Raw genomic sequence first — 18,388 nt, forward strand, 5'->3', positions numbered from 1 at the left:
TTCAAATGAACAACTGTCCTCTGTAAGGTAGGACATATGGCCACCCTAGTGGGATCCCCCTCACCAGCTATTTTCAGAAGGAGGAAGATATACCTTCAGATCCAATCACAGATCTCCCACATGACATGTGGCCCTTAAAATCACATTTATGCCTAGAATCTATTGCTGCCTTAAATAAGGCCCAGCAGTCTGCAAAACTGACACTTTGTTGTAGGATTACTTTCAGATCTGCTCTCCTTTTTCATTCATATTCTGGCAGATAAGACTTTTGTTACCCTCAGAGAACAAACATGCACACTGAAATAAAGAGGATGGGGTGGACAGGCAAATCCAGTAATTTCCAACTGGATAAATTATGAATCTTAGCTTATTTGAGACAGCATGGTTAAGGATTGGTCAGTGAAGAATTTTGTTTCTTGCATCTTATTTTGACTAAAGAAATAATATTGTATGAAAAAAATAATTTTAATTGGGCTTATCTGGTGAGGTCTAAGAATGAAGTGTCTTCTGCCAATAAGCCAGGGTACCTTCAGAATTGCCTCCTCCAAGGCAAACCTGCCCAAGAAGACCCTGTTCTGTGTTTCCTTGCTATCCAGGAAAGTAAGCTTGGCCCTATTACTACATGAAGATAGAGATGAAGATGGTTTTATTCAAGCAAATATTCTCCTAATTTGACTTCTTTAATGTTTGATCCCTGATTTTACTGTTTTATTATGGGCTTGTATTGATAATTTTTAAATTTATCATGTTATGGTAACCTCCCTTGAGTACACTACATTGTAGAAAGGCAGGATAGAAATAATGTATAAATAAATAAATAAATAAAATAGATCTGGTTTAATGTTGTGTTTTTCAGAAAGGGGGGTTGCGACTCCCATCCATCTTTTCAACCTCTAGAATTTACTATACATTCACTATAAATTCACTATACATGGGCGGATGTAACACCACTGAAGTGTATTTAGTATAACTGGTGCAAAATGTATTAGCCTATTTAAGGTCACATATGGGATATCTGAGCACAGAATGTGTAAAACCTTTCCTCTTATTTTTGTGTATATTTCAAGGTTGCTGAAAACTGATCTTGTATATTTATCACATTTATCCAGAAAACTAGAAATCCATTTTTGCAAAGGCAGGGTTTTCCACCTGTTCATTTGCATGTTCATCTGGATCCTAGCCTATTATTTCCCATTCATTTAAAGACATAAATAATTGGGGAGGGGGAGGGATTCTGAGCGATTGCCATGTGACCAGGGTGTGGACCTCTTAAAGGGAGGCCTGAATACATAACAGTGTCCTTGGAACCAAAGATCATGTTGGGGTCCTGACAACTCATTGATGCCATCTTATGCCAAGCTTTGTAGAAACTTACCCAGAGGCTTCCTATAGATGTCAGATAACACAATACTTAATAAAAAAAGTGTATAACTGTCTACAATTACAACGGCTGCTGAGAAATGTCTATGAAAATCATCTCTCATAGTCAAACTGAAAGCAGGCTGAAATAGACATGGGAAGGATGTCTCAATGAAGAAAAGCTAAAATCGATCTACAACATGTGCTCAACACATGCTCACCCCCCACCCCCCATAAAGAACTGGTTAGAAAACAGCCTCACTTCACAAGGTTTCCTGAATTGGGATGCAATTGCTACCTCTTTTCAAGGAGACAAACCCATCTCCTGCCCTGAATGAAATTTATTCTCCTAGAATGCATTCAGGAGGGACAAGCTCCATCTACCTGTCCACATCCTCGTAGACCCCAGGCTAATATTGACCCAAGCAAAAGCAAGTACATATGCTTCTGGCCTAGATTCTGTTCCATCTTTGGTATGCAAGACATATTGGATACATGGGATTTCAAATCAGCCAATTATTTGGCAAAAATGTCATAGCAAACTATGATTGCTTCCTTGGGATGGGTTAGGTATGAACCACAGCACACTATATGCTAGGTATAGACCACAGCATATTAGATCCCCTGAAAGCAGGCATAGACATGTCAAAATGCTATCAAAATGGTAAGACTTGGAATTGGAACATGATCTCGGCTAATTTATATTCATTATCTGCAGAGACTTTGTTAAATTGCCATATGGCAATACATGGACAACTGGAAATGGTACTAGAAATTGGTGTTCCAAGAGAGCCCACAACAATGAACTGGTGATCTTTTCTCCAAAGACCCTGTCATCACAAATAATACAAGTGATTATAATTGAGGTGATATCATCTCACTAAATATATAAAAAAGCAAGATTTGGAAATTGCATAGAAAAATATCATCCAGGAAAAAAGAAGAGCTTGAAGAACTCATACTGCACTTGCATTTGATTACAAGCCATATTTAGATAATACAAGTTCTCTCTAATATAGCTATATCTTTATCAATCTAACGTTCTACTTGCAAGACAACTCCAGGCACTCTTGAATGAAACAGATTATCTAGATCCATTTCAATCAGGCTTCAGGCCTGGTTTTTGAACAGAAACTGCATTGGTCACCCTGTGGGATAACATTTGCCAGGAGAGGGACAGGGGGAGTGTGACCCTGTTGATTCTCTTGGACCTCTCAGCGGCTTTCAATACCATTGACCATGGTGTCCTTTTGGATAGATTGTCTGGGCTGGGAGTTGGAGGCACTGTGTTGCAGTGGTTCTGCTCCTACTTGGATGGCTGATTCCAGAAGGTGGTGCTGGGGGATTATTGCTCTGTGCCATGGCATTTAGGCCATGGGGTTCCACAGGCCTCTATTTTATCCTCTATGCTGTTCAACATTTACATGAAATCGCTAGGAGAGAGCTTTGGCTATGGGGCAGTATATAAAAGTAATAAATAAATAATCCAGAGATGTGCGTTGAGGTGTCATCAATATGTGGATAATACCCAGCTCTACTCCTTTTCATCAAACTCAGGTGAGGCGGTGGCTGTTGTGAATGAGTGCCTGAGCATGGTAATGGACTGGACGAGGACCAACAAACTGAGACTCAATCCAGACAAGATGGAAGTAATGTTAGCGGGGGGTTTGCCTGTCCGGCTAGGTGTTGTTTACCCTGTTCTGGAGGGAGTTGCACTCCCCCTAAAGGATCGGGTTCATAGTTTATGGGTGTTCTTGGATCCAGAACTATGACTTGAGGCACAGGTGAACTCAGTGGCAAATAACACCTTTTATCAGTTTAGGCTGATATACCAACTGCGCCCTTATCTGGACAAAGATAGCCTAGCTACAGTTATCCATGCTCTGATAACCTCTCATCTGGATTACTGCAATGCGTTATATGTGGGGCTGCCTTTGAAAACACTCTGGAAACTTCAGCTGGTACAAAACAGGGCAGCACATTTGCTAAGGGAATGGCCAACAAGACCACATCACACCAGTCCTTTTCCAGCTTCACTGGCTGCCAGTCCAGGTCCAGACCCAAATCAAAGTGCTGGTATTAACATTCAAAGCCCTAAATGGCTTGGGGCCAGGCTATCTGAAGGAACGCCTCCTCCCATATGTACCTGCCCGGACCCTAATATTACCATAGGGGGTCCTTCTCTGTGAGCCCCTGACAAAGGAAGTGAGGCTGGTGGCGAGCAGGAGGAGGGCCTTCTCTGTTGTGGCACCCCAGCTGTGGAATGAGCTCCCTAGAGAGGATTTCCTGGCACCTACATTATACTCTTTTAGACTCCAGGTGAAGACCTTTTTATTTTCTAAGTATTTTAACAGTCTATTAACTTAAATTTAACTTGCTGTTTTAAATTTGTATTTTAAATCTGTATTAATTTCTGCATTGCTGCTTGGTTTTATCCTGGCTGTGTTTTTATATTGCATTTTATACTGTGCTTTTATACTATTTGTTTTATATTTTGAATGGTCTTCACGGTTTTAATTTTTGTAAACCACCCAGAAAGCTTCAGCTTTTGGGGGGTACAAAATGCAACAAATACAATAAATAAATATACTGAAAGGATTGAAATACCAATTTCTAACAGTGCAGAAACCTAAGGCTATATTTTGACCACCACTCTTGAAAAAAATGTGTATTTCCATGTGACTAAGTACATGAGCTTATGTCTTCATATAAGAAGACCAGGTTATATGAATACAAAAGTCCCATTCCCCTCCTTTCTTCCACCCCCTACCAATAGTCTGTTCCTAAAATAGTATGGATATCATGCCGAATGGAGCACAAAGCCAAACAAAAGCATTATGGGTACTAGTTTCAAACCCAATGTTCATGGGATATCAGGCTTTGAAAGGGTGGGGGAAGGAAGAATCACAAAATTTGCTGCCTTCACTCACATATCTAAAAAGGAGGACAATAGAAAAGTGTCTATAAACCATCCTCTCTTCACACGAATAATTTCCTGAATTGAACTGTAATCACTGCCTCTTAACTCTAAACCAGCCTTCCCCAACCCGGTGTGTCCTCCAGATGTTTTGGACCTGGACTCCCATCAGTCCAAGCCATCAAAGCCAATCTGCCAGAATTTTGTCAGCGACAAACAGTTCCTGGCCTTTGGTTGTGATGCAAGGATTCCTCCAGACTTTGAGATGCCTCATGATTTCGCTGGTAATTTTGAGCTCAACAACCTGGAGTGCGGAAGTGGGAAAAGTCCTCAACCTCCTAGATTACATTATCAGTGGCTTACAAATCACCTTCATGGTGGCCATTGACTTCACAGTCTCCAATGGGGACCCCTGGAAAAAGCATTCCCTGCACTTCATCAACCTCAAGGAGCCCAATGAGTACCTGCAGGCCCTGTCCAACATGGGCGAAATCTGCTAGGGTTATGACAGCACCAAGCAGTTCCTGTGTATGGATTACTCCAGACTTTGAGATGTCTCAGAATTGCACTGACAACTCTGAGCCTGACAACCCGGAATGCAGAAGTGGAGCAAGTCCACACCTGCCTGGATTACAAGTTGGGGAAGGCTGCTCTAAACCATCTCTTGACCAAGGTGGCACTGACAATGCTAACCAGAATTGGGTTTAGTCTCTCAGGAGTGGCAAGTCTCATCTACCTGTCCATATCCTCAAGGACCCCAGTCTGAGATCGATACAAGCAAAAGCAAGAATAGTTCGTCACAATAATATGCATGCCCAAAACAGAGGATAGCCAATAACTAGAGTGAGTACAAATACTAAATTAGTGAGAGACGTTGTCTAATTTGTTTTCTTTTTATAAATGCCAGAAAAAGTGTTCTTTAAGCATTCAGCAATTTCTCCCCCATTAGTAGAATAAAGCACTCACAATTAATGCTACTTTTATCTACCATTTTCCAAAGACAGTGTGCATTAACTCTTCAAATAATGTTTACACAATCTTTTGTAATTAAAAAGCAGAACTCTATAAATTAACTCCACAAGACATTTCAGTGTCAGGGTTTTTTTTGTAAGATATTATATATCTTAATATATATCAGAAAATCAAAAATCCTTGGCAAGTTAACATTAATCTCTCATTTCTGAAGTTAAACTGTATTTTTATATATGATGTTTGGCCCCAAACCCTTCACAGTGGGCAGTATCCTATTTGACACTGCCACTAATATAAATTACTGCATGTTGCACTACTGTAAATGACCTCCAGCACAACACCAATAGTGTTTGCTGATGCAAAAAGTTTTTCTGGGGATACCAGTCATGCCAGCAAACACTACTGGTGTTGTGCCAGAAATCACTTAGGGTAGTGCAATGTAATTTACATTAGCAATAATGTCGAAAAAGATACTGCCAGGTGTATCAGAACAATATTACGTATGCTGGTATACAACTGAATAGAGAAAGGCTAGCCTTCAAAAACTGTTCAAAAACTTCAGAATGCTGCGGCCAGACTATTGACTGGGGCTGGTTCCAGGGAACATGTACCTCCCTTGTTACAGGGGCTTCACTAGTGGCCAGTATGTTTTCCAGGCAGAATTCAAAGCACTGGTTATGATCTATAAAGCCCCTATGGGGCTTGGGACCAAGCTACCTGAAAGACCACCTTCTCCCATATGAGCCTTGTTCTTAAGGTCTTCTGGAGAGGCTCTTATATAAACAATCCAATCATAGTTGCAAGATCCCTAATTTCTAAGTTTCTCCTTTGGCCTCGTCCTTCCAATTTAGATATAAACTTCAAAGGTTAGAGATATCACATATATTATCAAGTGTTACTGTTTGGAAGATCATCAAAATGTAATTCAGATAAGGTTATAAGACATGGACCAATAACTGCAGGCTTTAGGGTGAAATCCACCCCTGCACCCCCAGAGAAGTACAAACTGGCCCTCCGTTGTCAACCTATAGCAAGATGGACAACCTTTTGGGGTGGGTGGGTCAAGGGCTGCATTTCCTCATAGGTAATCCGTTAGGGGATGTATGTCACTGGTGGGTGGGACAGAAACTAGCAGTGAGTTGGGCCAGGCCCAAAAATTCGTGGATTACCCCTTTTCTTCTTTCTGCTGCACCCTTTTTTCTTTCTTTCTCTTCCTTCCCATGCAATGGGCTGCCAGGGAAGGGAGAGATCACGCTTACCAAAGGTCTGAATTGATTGCATGCAGAGGGGTTTTGAAATTAGGCCAAGGGCCACAGGTTCCCACTTATAGGTAGGAAAGGTATGTGGAAGGAACAGTTTGCTTTAACAACAGGACTTATAGGCAATCCAGTTTGGGCAGTGGAATTGAGATCAGACCCATCACCATTCATCCTCTGCTCAATATGACCCTTTTGTTAAAGTATTACTATGTGCAAAAGAGGTTTATATTTGTAAATGTTTGGTGGCATTGGTTGGTGGAGTGGTTAAGCCTCCAAATAGCAGCTAAAGAAGTTATCTGAAAACTCTATTACACTTAAAGGGTGCTGAAATACTTGTTCTGACACACTGGTAGGCCAGCTCATCATTACTCATTTTGAACTACTTTTCTAGATGGCGTGCACTCATTTTCCCCATCTTTTATCACCCAACCAACCATTACAGTCATCCACTCTGTTACAAGAGTATCATAGTCTAAAAATAAGCCACTTTGCCCAAGTTATCTGGACAAAGGTGATACCAGTGGTGAATATGAGTGCAATATCTTCATGTTTTCTTCCCTCCCCTCTGAGAAATCCACTTAATAATGTCACCAGATATATTGCCCTTTCTTTGCCCCTTCCTGGCTGCTACAGAAAACATAGCTACTATTTCACCAAACGCTGGTTTTCACACCCATATTACCTGATGTACTGTAAACAATTGAACTTTACCATTCTAATACTGAGCATTCCAGAACGGTCTTTTGCGCTGCCCCCAAAATTATTCAGGGACTTCAACAGTGATCAGCAGTACTTGAGGGGTACCAATACGAGCTAAGTACTAATATGTAAGACTCTACAACAGCTGACAGCTTCAGTGTTCCTTCAGGCCCTAACTTCTTTAATCATATAGAAAAAAACAGAGTTGTACAAATATGCAGTCACTGGAATTCTAGTTGTATATTTTGTGAAGATTCAACACTTGGCTTTAATTTAAAAATGTACAATAAAGAACTGATTGGACAAAAAGAAGCTATGGAAGGAGCAACATAATATGAAAAAAAGAGAAAAAGTCATCCTGAAGTGAGACATATAAGTTGCAAACATTGTTCCTACTCTCTCCGTGTCACACACCCTTGTATCACTAACGTAAGTGACCATTTGTAGTCTCATCAACATAAACAGTAGTAGTGGAAACCAAGTGTGAATAATCTCTTTCCAAGTATATTTATATTTGGAACAGTTCTGTTGGGATATCTGGTGCCATCTTTGTATGGATTGCTGTATAAGACCCAGGTCTTTTGAAAAGGTCCAGGGATAATCTTTGAGAGGACTTAAATACAAGAGAATCACAAGTACAAGATTACACTGGAACTCACCCCAATTCTTGTTGTTTGTGGACTATAAACCTCTTATCAAACATAAGTCTTTAGGTTTCATATGATCTTGCTGTGCCACACCAGCAATCATGCATGCATCTCCTTCAGTGGCCACATTAATCCACACCCCCAACTCAACAGTCAAAATTTCCAAAAGCAAAATGAAATTCGTATCAGGTATCAGATACTGACTGAATTGGCTCTATATTTCATGAATCTGAAGTGAACGTTATTTTCTCTCTAACATTCCTCCCACTAGAGGAAAATTCTTAGGTGTGAAAAGCTGTAGAATTTTGTTCCCGTTGAGTAAGTTTAGAAGCATGTTTTGACATGATGTTTGGGAAACACTCACTGAACAATTTGGGCATTGTAGTATTCTGCCTTTTCCCCCAAAGCAACAACTGTCAAAATCATAGTGATATCAAAAACTCATATTCCAAGAGGGCCACCATTGCTACAAACCTACTTATCCATTCCACACCACTACTTGTCTTTTCTTGCTCAGCTGCAGGGCAAGATATGGAACATCCTCCTCATGGGAAGAGAAAATAGATCTAACTTGTAAATGAAGCAGAACTTTATAAACAATAAAGTAGAGTGATCTCTGCAAACATACTTTTATTGCTTTTGGATGAGACAGCCTGAAATAACTTAAACAACGGAGAAGTGAAACAGAACTGCTGACACCCTTAACCAGCTAAGAGACATCAGATCCATTTGCATGCTGGAAGCAATGCAACAATCAAGATGAGTGCTAATTAGGAAAGGGCTAGCAGCTTTACCAGTCATTTCCGGGACAAATTCTAGGAGGAAGCTGACCTAAAAGGAACAAAAAGAGGTAAGAACCCAAAGACAGCACTAACAGTGGAATGTAGCAAAATGCTTCTCCAAGTGACATGGCTCAAACAATCCCTTTCTGAATTATTATTCATTAATAATATTTATCTCACTTCCCAGTCAACCATAGCTTACTGTACATTACAATACAACAAAAAATGAAAGTATAAATAAAATATTATGAAAACACTTCAAATCAGCACCCCTTAGTCATTAAACAGGAAAATCCTTTCTGAAAAGGAATGATTTAGTCCTTAACATGCAGGAGGACATAATCACCTGGGCCTTTGTAGGAAAGTTGTTTCTGAGAGCAGGTAAAAAGGCCCTGGTCTGATCGCCATCCACAAAAACCTTGACAATAGGGTCACCGACAACAGATCCTCCCAAAGAGACTATACTGCAGTTTCCCCCAACCTGGTGCCTCCAGATGAATTGGGCTGCAACTCCCAACATTCCCACCCAGCATGGTCAATAGCCTAGGGTGACCATATGGAAAGGAGGACAGGGCTCCTGTATCTTTTAACAGTTGTATAGAAAAGGGAATTTCAGCAGGTGTCATTTGTATGCATGAAATTCCCTCTTCATCACAACAGTGAAAGCTGCAGGAGCTATACCAGAGTGACCAGATACAAAAGAGGGCAGGGCTCCTGCAGCTTTAAATGTTGTGATAAAGAGGGAATTTCACCAGATGCTGCATGCATACAAATGACACCTGCTGAAATTCCATTTTCTATACAAATGTTAAAAATACAGGAGCCTTGTCCTCCTTTTCATATTTTCATCCTACAATAGCTATGCTGGGTGGGAATGCTGGGAGTTTTAGTCTATCAGATTTTGAGGGCACCAGGTAGGGGAAGTCTCCTGTCCTGTCCTGTCCTGTCCTGGAGAAGGCATTGTTTCAAATATCAATAACATCTGGGCTACTTAGGAATTTAAAAGTTAATACCAAGATTTGGACTTCCAAATTCACCATACACTGATGCAGTTCTTTGAGAAATAGTTTTCTCTATATGTTTCATGGTTTCTCTATGTTGTCTAGAACCAGTCAATCTGAAGGACTCCCTCCTTCCATATGAAACTCCTGTAATTTACATTAATCACTGGAAGCCATTATATATCCCACCACCTAGAGTGACTAGATTGGGAGTATTTGAGACATAGAATCACAGAATAGTTGAGCTGGAAGGGGCCTAGAAGGCCATCGAATCCAACCCCCTGCTCATTGCAGAAATCCACATTAAAGCCTACCTGACAGATGGCTCTCCAGCTGCATCTTGAATGCCTCTAGAATGGGAGAGCCCACGACCTCCCTAGGTAATTGGTTCCACAGCCTTTTCAGTAGCAGCACCCCTATTGTGAAACTCTCTCATGAGGGAGGCGAGATTGACTTCATCCCTACTTTGCTTTAGACATGTGATCATGACTGTTCTGTTCCATGAGGCTTTGTATAATGTTTGTCATTCTTCCATTTTAATTTTAATAACACTCTCAAATTTTAATGTATGGTGTCCCATTTTTCTTTTTGCTTCTGGCATGAATTTGCTTCTGGTGCAGAGGGTGTGATTTATAAAATACCAATCAATTTACCTGCAGCATTCTAGACCAATTCCATAATAGATTTCACAAGGGGTATCTGCAATTAAATGCTGCAGTGTATCCTCACTCCCTATCAGGAGAATGTCAGTTTGGGTTACCAGCCAGTCATGCTCTCCTCCCTTCTAAAAGCTACAAGCAGATGAACGTACTCTCCAACTCTCCAGTTTCCCATTTCCCCCAATGGCACTCAACATCCTAGGCCTCCTGGAAGTCATTGAGCATGCACAGTCCTCATTGAGTTAGTGAGGGGAGGGGTTGTTACTGCCTTTGGGGTTTTAAAAACAAAAAACAAAGGGGAAAGAAGGAAGCTTCCACTTAGCAGGAACATTAAAATAATGAATAATGAAATTTAACACATAAATGGTATGTATTATTATAAATACTTGGTAAAATTCAATAACCAATGACATACATGAATATGCATCATTTGTGGAACAAAGATAAATTTTCACTATTGGAAGACAGTAATTACACCACCTTACTAAAAGAAAAAAAGAAAAACAAGAGGGAAGTAAGGTAGCATTTCATATGGTCTTAATTATGAAAATGGAGAACAACCGTTACATCTGTATATTTGTTGCATGACAGGTTAACTGCCCTACTAAATGTTGGTTCTTGACAGAGAATTAGTAAGATATGAAGCTATTATGGCATAACACCAAACAATGGGCTTAGAGTTTCAAGCATGAAGAGGCATGAGCATCATGCTTGTGTGCTTCTTTGTCTTATCATGCTAAAATCAGAAACACAGTAGATTAGTTTGAATTCTATTTTAGAAACTGTGTTTGAAAACCTGGTTAGCAGATTCAGACAAAACGGAAAACTGTGGTTTGTCACAAATTGGAATCAGAAGATTATAATCTCAGCCTCTCTTTGGGAGGAAGAAGCAGACATATCTGAACCTCATTCTCATTAGGCAAAAATACTGCTTATGTCTGAATAGCCTCACTATAAATAACCAAACTCAGCACATCACACAGTCATTCCAAGGTCAATTTTCATGGTAAATCTTTCCCACAAATCTTTTAATTTTCACTATTAGCATGTGCTCCCCATTGTTTCAACCGAACACATATTTTCTATTTATTCTTCTCACCGCTCTATTTTTGTTTCTAAATACAGCATTTTTTAACAGTTCAAACATGCTTATTTTAAAAGCCTGAGCAACCAACACCGAAAACAGAAAGCTTTTCATTTACTTTTTATATGTTTTCATTATTGCAGGATTGGGCTTGGATGGGTCTCTGTTGGACTGCCGCTGAAAAAGTTCTATACCAGGCATTTCATGATAGCTATAGCTTCCCTGGACAATTGACTGAAGATCTACAGATTGGATCTAGAATAAGTTAGTTGCACTTAGGTTCCACTAAAATTCAAAAGGAAAAATAGGGCCAAATTATATGTTCTGTTTATCATAGAATCATAGAACAGAAGAGTTGGAAGAGGCATATAAGGCCATCGAGTCCAACCCCCTGCTCAATGCAGGAATCCACCTTAAAGCATCCCTGACAGATGGTTGTCCAGCTGCCTCTTGAATGCCTCTAGTGTGGGAGAGCCCACAACCTCCCTAGCTAACTGGTTCCATTGGCGTAGCTGACACTGGATTTTTCTTTACTACATGTAACAACACATTTGGATTGGGACCAATGGACTCCTGGATGGAAGGATTAAACTCCCCACCCACACTCATTTCCCCCAAAATTCCACACATGCGTCATGGGAGGGTATTTAAAATAAAATAGAAGTCTCAACTGAAGTCAATGGAGACCCTTTTTTTAAAATGGATAGAATTTGGGGGAGGGGGAAGGTTTAATCCCTCCCTTTTGGAGTGAATTGGTCCTGATCCAAATCATGATAACGTGCAGTTACGCTGGAGTAAAGAAAAATTTCAGGCTCAGCTACGCCTATGCAATTAGCAGTATGTGTAGTTTTGCCCTTAGTCATTACATTTATTTAAAAGCAATTAAGTGTACCTAACTTAGTCTGGATTCAACCCAATGTGTACTGATTTCTGTATGTGCTGTCTTGTCTTTCAAAACAACCAGTACTCATGTGAGCAGTAGCTCACTGTTAATGCAAATAAAGGCAATAACACTGCTCACTAATATGGACTGAAAGCTCTTGATTGGCAAAACAATCCTAAACAGACTTCTGTCTGCAGCTCTTAATAGGGAGAAGGGCTAGTATTTTAAGGAAGACTAGAGGTAATGTTCCTGTTCAGGGTGCCAGCCAGCCGGCCAGCCATGCCTTGTTCCAGCCATGCTCCCCCCGCCAAAAGTTTTCTGTCCCCCTCCCCTATGCACAGTCCTTGTTTTTATTTTTAATACAGGGAGAGGGTATTTTTTGCAAAACCTACTCTCCTGATACTTCTGTCATATGCAGATGTTGCCATTTTGGCTACATACAGATCCACACACTGATAAGGAATTTGCTATTAGCAAATTGGATTTTAGTACTTCTAGAGAAAACAAACTGCAAACAGATTTCCTCCTTGCCAAATACTAAACTGAATCTAGACATCAGCATCCATCTGAAAGTAACAGATCTAGGGATGTTAGAATAATCTGAAACAGATTAAAATGAATTTGGATTTCTATTAATTCATCCTGCAGATTCTGCAGTAGACTGGCTTTTACCAAGAAGCATGGATTCCATGGACATGTGGACTTTTATTTTAACTTTTGGTGGTGGTGGTGGTGGTGGGAGATTGGGGTTGCACAAGTGTGTATTAGTGCAAATGTGCATTTGCAGAATGTAACAAAATTCTCATATATCCCTAAAAAATCTAATTCCATTAATGAGCATATGATGGGACTAAAGACGCCTGACAACCTGCGAAAATAGACGGAATGGATTTAACAAAATCCTTACATCCCTACACACTGCAAAACACAGGCAGAAACAACAAAATAATAAATGACTTCTTGAAGTAAAAAGGCCATAAAAACAGAATATTCAAAAGTAATAAAAGATGTACGTGTTCTCAAGGTGGCTTGTTTGAAAAAAAATTAACCACACTACATAATTAACAAGCCACCCTGTGGAAAGCACCCTGCTTTGAGAAAACACATTAATCTATCCTACAGAAAATACAGTGCTTTCAGACAACACAATAAACCATGGTGGATTAGTGAGTTGTGTGAACTCTGTGAGAAAGTCAGTTTCTCCATGACATCGTTAAAAGAAAAAAATGTGTTGAACAAACATATGCTTTCAACTATTCATTAACAGGTGCAACAGACATGTGGCCATAGATTTCACCAGGAAGCTCTCCTCCCAACTAATAATACTTTTCTTACAAACCTAACTTTGCAGGGCTACAGAGGAAAGTAACGAGAGAGAGACTACAATACAATGCTTGAAGCAATACAAAGAACCCTTAGTTGGCATTTAAACATTTTCCTGCTGTGAAGGCCTCTAACAAACTCATGCTCCCTGAACCCTTGCTAAATGGTGAATGAAAAGAAAAGACTGTATTTCACCAGATAAATAATGCAGAACAGCTAAGGGTGCTTCCAGGCAAAGATGGCAATCTCACTGTCTCATTCACAGAATTTTGTGGGGGATCCAGATGACGTTGCCTTCCATTTGTACCCTTCCTGTGATTTCCTGACACTTCTTCCATCTTTTTTCTTAACAGAAAAAATCCGTTAACAAAGAAAAGATGGAATAGCTGAACAATGACTTTTGGCTAAAAGCCCTCCATCAAGAAGCACACTTAGGGCATGTCTCGATGTTGTCTTTGTCCCGTGGTGGCTCCGAATCCACGCTGTATCAGTCAGACGACGCAGCTGCAGATTCGAAGCCATCCCGGGGCGAAGAGGCAAATACGCGCCACTTACCCCAACTTTTACAGCCAACTGAGGTCAGCCCAGCTCTTCTGCTGGTCTGTCCTTGCTCAGAGCCACTCTGGGGGCATTCCCAGACAGAAGGTGGCCTCCTATTGGTCGCTGGAAGCTGTGGGAGGGGGCAGGCCTGGCAAGCCTAATAGCAGCTGGAAACCCTGTGCTGCCTCCTCTCATTAGGACAACTTGCTGCCACCATGCACCAGGGATAGCATGGGGTTTGGCAGCGGAGCAGCGCCAACCCAGCACCATGAAGTCACAGTTAAAGAATCATTAAAGTCTGCCCCACCTTATAAATATTCCACTATATACAAATTTACAAAGACACAGCTGAAGAATTAAGACATTAAGAGCAAAAGGGGTAAAATCCAACAGTGCCAGGCTTCTCCTCCCTGCACCTATCTCTTGAGTGTCAGAGCAGATTTGGGGGATGCAGTGGGGAGGAGAAAGGGGGAAGCCCCATTGTGCAAGCATTAAGTCCATTCATGCAATGTTGGATGTAGCACAAAAGCACTGAGACATTAAAAAAAAGAGGAACCTTTAAAAGAGATTACAGTCAAATAGTGCTAGGATACCTCTTGCAAATCACCCCACCACCACCACCAAATGAGGGGGGGGGAAGACAAAGATTAGCATAAGAGATAGACAGCAGGCTCTATGAAAGCACGGGGCTTTAGTTAAAGGCATAACACAGACACTCCTGTAGCCCCAATAGTAATGGCTTTACATCAGGGGAGGGCAATTTGTGGCGATCCAGATGTTTTGGCCTACAGCTCCCATCTTCCTTTAACAATGGCTATACTGGCCAAAACTGATGAGAGTTGTAGACCAAAACGTCTGGAAGGCCATTCGTTGCCCACCTGTGCTTTAAACAGAGTTAGATAAATTCATGTAGGTCTACCAACAGCTACTAGCCATGATAGCTAAATGAAAACTCCATGTTCAGAGGCTAGTTGCCTGTTCCCCATTTTCCAGTTAACCAGAAGTGCGGTACTTACAGAGGGACTCTCTAGGCTTTGAGACTCAAATTTAATGTGCCAACCCCTCCTGGAAACACATCACAATTCTCTTTACAGCATCCTTTGCTCTGATACAACTGGGAGGTTGTGCTATTTGCACAACTAGGAGGGTGCTATCACACTCATGTCCTGCTTAGAGGTTTCCCAAAGGTAGCTGGTTGGCCACATTGAGAACAGAATGCTGGAAGGGATGGATCCTTGATCTGATCCACCATGGCTCCTCTTCTGTTCTTATGACTTCCTACTCTTCCTGCACTGAGTTTGGCTGTCACAGCTCCCCTTTCCTTTCCAGGTGATGGTGAATTGACTGGGCCTTTGGAAGCATAATCATATTATGTCTTACATCATATTCCCGACCTCTACAGTTTTCAAACAGTTGCCCTCAATCCAGATTCCTTACTTTCATGTTAAAATACTTTTAAAATGCAGAATTTTAGACATACTTTACTGTATTTGAAATAGTTAGAATTTTAGGTATGAAAAGAAACCCAGTTTTAATGTCTTAGTATCTTACAACTGCTTGTATCGTTCTTCCTATGGCAGCTGACCAAACAGTTATTCCATGACTCTGTATCCATTCTGAGCATATATTTGTTCTGCGACCCCAAAAACAACATCTCATTTCCAGTATTTAAAATGACCAATAAATTAAATAAAACACAAGGTTTCACATACATAGAATGAAGCGGGACTAAATCAGGCCTACAGAACTTGGGACCCACATCTCCACTGCAGTACATTAGTCAAGGATGGTGGCACACCAAGGCTCAATATACCCCTTTTGCCTGCCCAACTAGATTTGCAAAAACAGTGGGGTTGTCAAAACACTAATCAGGCCAAAATACATCACTGAAGGACTTCGTTCAGCTTAGTGCATCAGATGTTGTGAAGCTTGAAGGGGATGGATGGAAGAATATCAATGAAACAAATGAATAATGGACACAAGAGGTTTTTAAAATTAAAATTGCACCTGTAAATTTAACAGTATCTCCAAGTGCACTTTGTAATAGCTGCTAATATTGCTGTTATGTGCAAATGTTGCTGTTGAAAGAGAATGAGGTTACAAATGCTTTGTACAACCCATCTACTTTGAGCAGTAAGCGCCATGCATGTCACATGCTGCAACTGAATTGCACATACAGTGAGAACTTCAGCTGAATGATAGGTTATCAAAACAACACCATTAATTTCAACTTCATTTACTCAAATAACTGTAACATCACTCAAGTTTCAGAATCTGAATTATTTTCTCTTCTTCCTATTGCATGGTTGCCACAACCCAAAAATACACGTAGGAAATAGGGAGAGATCAATGGGGCCCTTTAGAGAGACTGATGGAATGTCAGCAAAACAAGCGTATCAAGCTGCATAGAAATTTGATGGTTTCAAATGGCATTAGGATGCAAGCCTAAAAGAGGCACTGACAGGAGATAGATAAAAAAAGGGGGAAGCGAAAGGCAATTCTCTGACTACAGAGAGGATACTACTGTAGGCCCGGCATTTCTGTCCCTCACATGATCTATCTACAAAGGAGCTACTTTGCTAAACTTCCAAGCATTCATGTATCAATACTATCAAGAAAGTTATCCTGCAGACATCATTACTAGAAACTACAGACTGGTAACCCAGAAGTACTTTGCTGTTCCTGGAGAAGTATCTGGCCAAGACAACCTTCCTCCAAACAGGACATTTAGAACACATATTGGGATTATCCTCTGCTCACTTTATAAAGATGTTTGGCCACCCTCTATCCAGGGAAAAGTGCAATGAAACAAAAACAGAGCAAGTGGAGGATGCACACAGCCCTCTGAGCTCTGATGACCAACCCTACACTTGAACAGAAAGGGTTTTTTAAGTATTAAAAAAAACATGTAATCCAAATATTGTGAAATAAAAGAAAGGCATCTTACCTTAAAGCATCAAAGCTGTCATATGATCCAACAGTATAATGTCTAAACAATTTCTTTGTTCTATCTGCTCGGGTTTCTGTTCAAAATGAAGACAGAATATGTTTAATAAGAATTTTCTATGGCCAGGAAATAATAATGTGCTCTTGTTTTATGAATTGCCATAAAGCGGGGGGGGGGGGGTTGAAAAGAGAATGCTGTTAATCATCAGTGCTATTGTCCAAATATTTACTATAACCTAATATCATTAATTTAGGCTAATGAAGACAGACAAATGCATTATTTACACACAAGTATATAATAAGAAATTCCAAACATTAGTTTAAATTAAACTGCAGTAGGTAAAATCATAACATGGCTGGCCTTTCATGACAGATAGATAATAGATACAGGGGTGTTCTTGAACCTGTGACCGGAACCAGAACCTCTTTTGCCCTTCTTTATCAAGGGAAGGCATTTAAGGTGTTAACATGAACAATGAATTGTAGATTCATGTTACATCTCAAATTTGGCTCTTTGTTTGGACATTTAAAACCATAATTTCTACATTTTTTACCAAATTAAAACTATCCAGACAATACTGTATGGCCAATTAGGTCATCAGTTACATGCATCATATTGTCAGGATCAGGCCTGTTCTCCCTAGTGTGGGGGAAAGCGTTTCAGGTTATCAATCGGAAACAGATCCTGAACCAGAAGAAACAGAACTAGAAATTTACCAGCCAACACAGGAAGCTGGGGAGGAGGTTCTCATAGGCTTTTCAGGAGCCAAGGATGAATCTTTACCGGACTTTATCAGAGAGAATGCTAACAACTCAGAATCCGTAGGAACTCCACTTTCGCCAGAAGGGGAAGGGACTTCAGAGTTGACCGATCCCAGAGTCCGCCACAGGCTCAAGTGGGCTGACTGAAAACACACACATACACACGTGTGTGTGTGTGTGTGTGTGAATGATGCTGTACAGCAGAGATAGTTGAGCTCTCCCATACCAAGAAATTGAGATATATTTATTTATTATTAAAACATTTTTATAGCGACACCTTGCCATTTCCGGCATCGTGGCGCTTTACAATAAAACACATAAAACAATTTAAACAGTTTAGCAGTTTAAATACAAGGAAGCTTACCATTTAAAGCCCTCAGAGTCCACATTAAAGTTCAAGCCGCCGCCACCCCCCAAACTCTTGTGTAAATAAAAATGCCTTACATAGTGTACAGTGGGGGCCTGTCTAACTTCCACTGGAAGATCGTTCCATAGCCAGGGTCCAACAACTGAAAAAGCCCTGGCCCCCTCAGATTCTAATTTGTAGCCGGGGAC

The 18,388-nt window shown here is 40.5% G+C and overlaps 1 protein-coding gene across 8 annotated transcripts in view; it reads right to left on the reverse strand.

Moving 5' to 3' along the window:
- SHANK2 (SH3 and multiple ankyrin repeat domains 2) overlaps positions 1 to 18,388 on the reverse strand; it is a 353,842-nt gene that overhangs the window by 144,548 nt on the left and 190,906 nt on the right. For all 8 annotated transcript variants that reach the window (XM_063117397.1, XM_063117400.1, XM_063117399.1 and 5 more), the window contains one exon: positions 17,073 to 17,148. In XM_063117397.1, coding sequence (XP_062973467.1) covers positions 17,073 to 17,148 — 76 coding nt within the window. The remainder of the gene's footprint in view (positions 1 to 17,072; positions 17,149 to 18,388) is intronic.

The sequence above is a fragment of the Elgaria multicarinata genome, chromosome 2 (assembly GCF_023053635.1).
Source record: "Elgaria multicarinata webbii isolate HBS135686 ecotype San Diego chromosome 2, rElgMul1.1.pri, whole genome shotgun sequence".
NCBI lineage: Eukaryota > Metazoa > Chordata > Lepidosauria > Squamata > Anguidae > Elgaria > Elgaria multicarinata.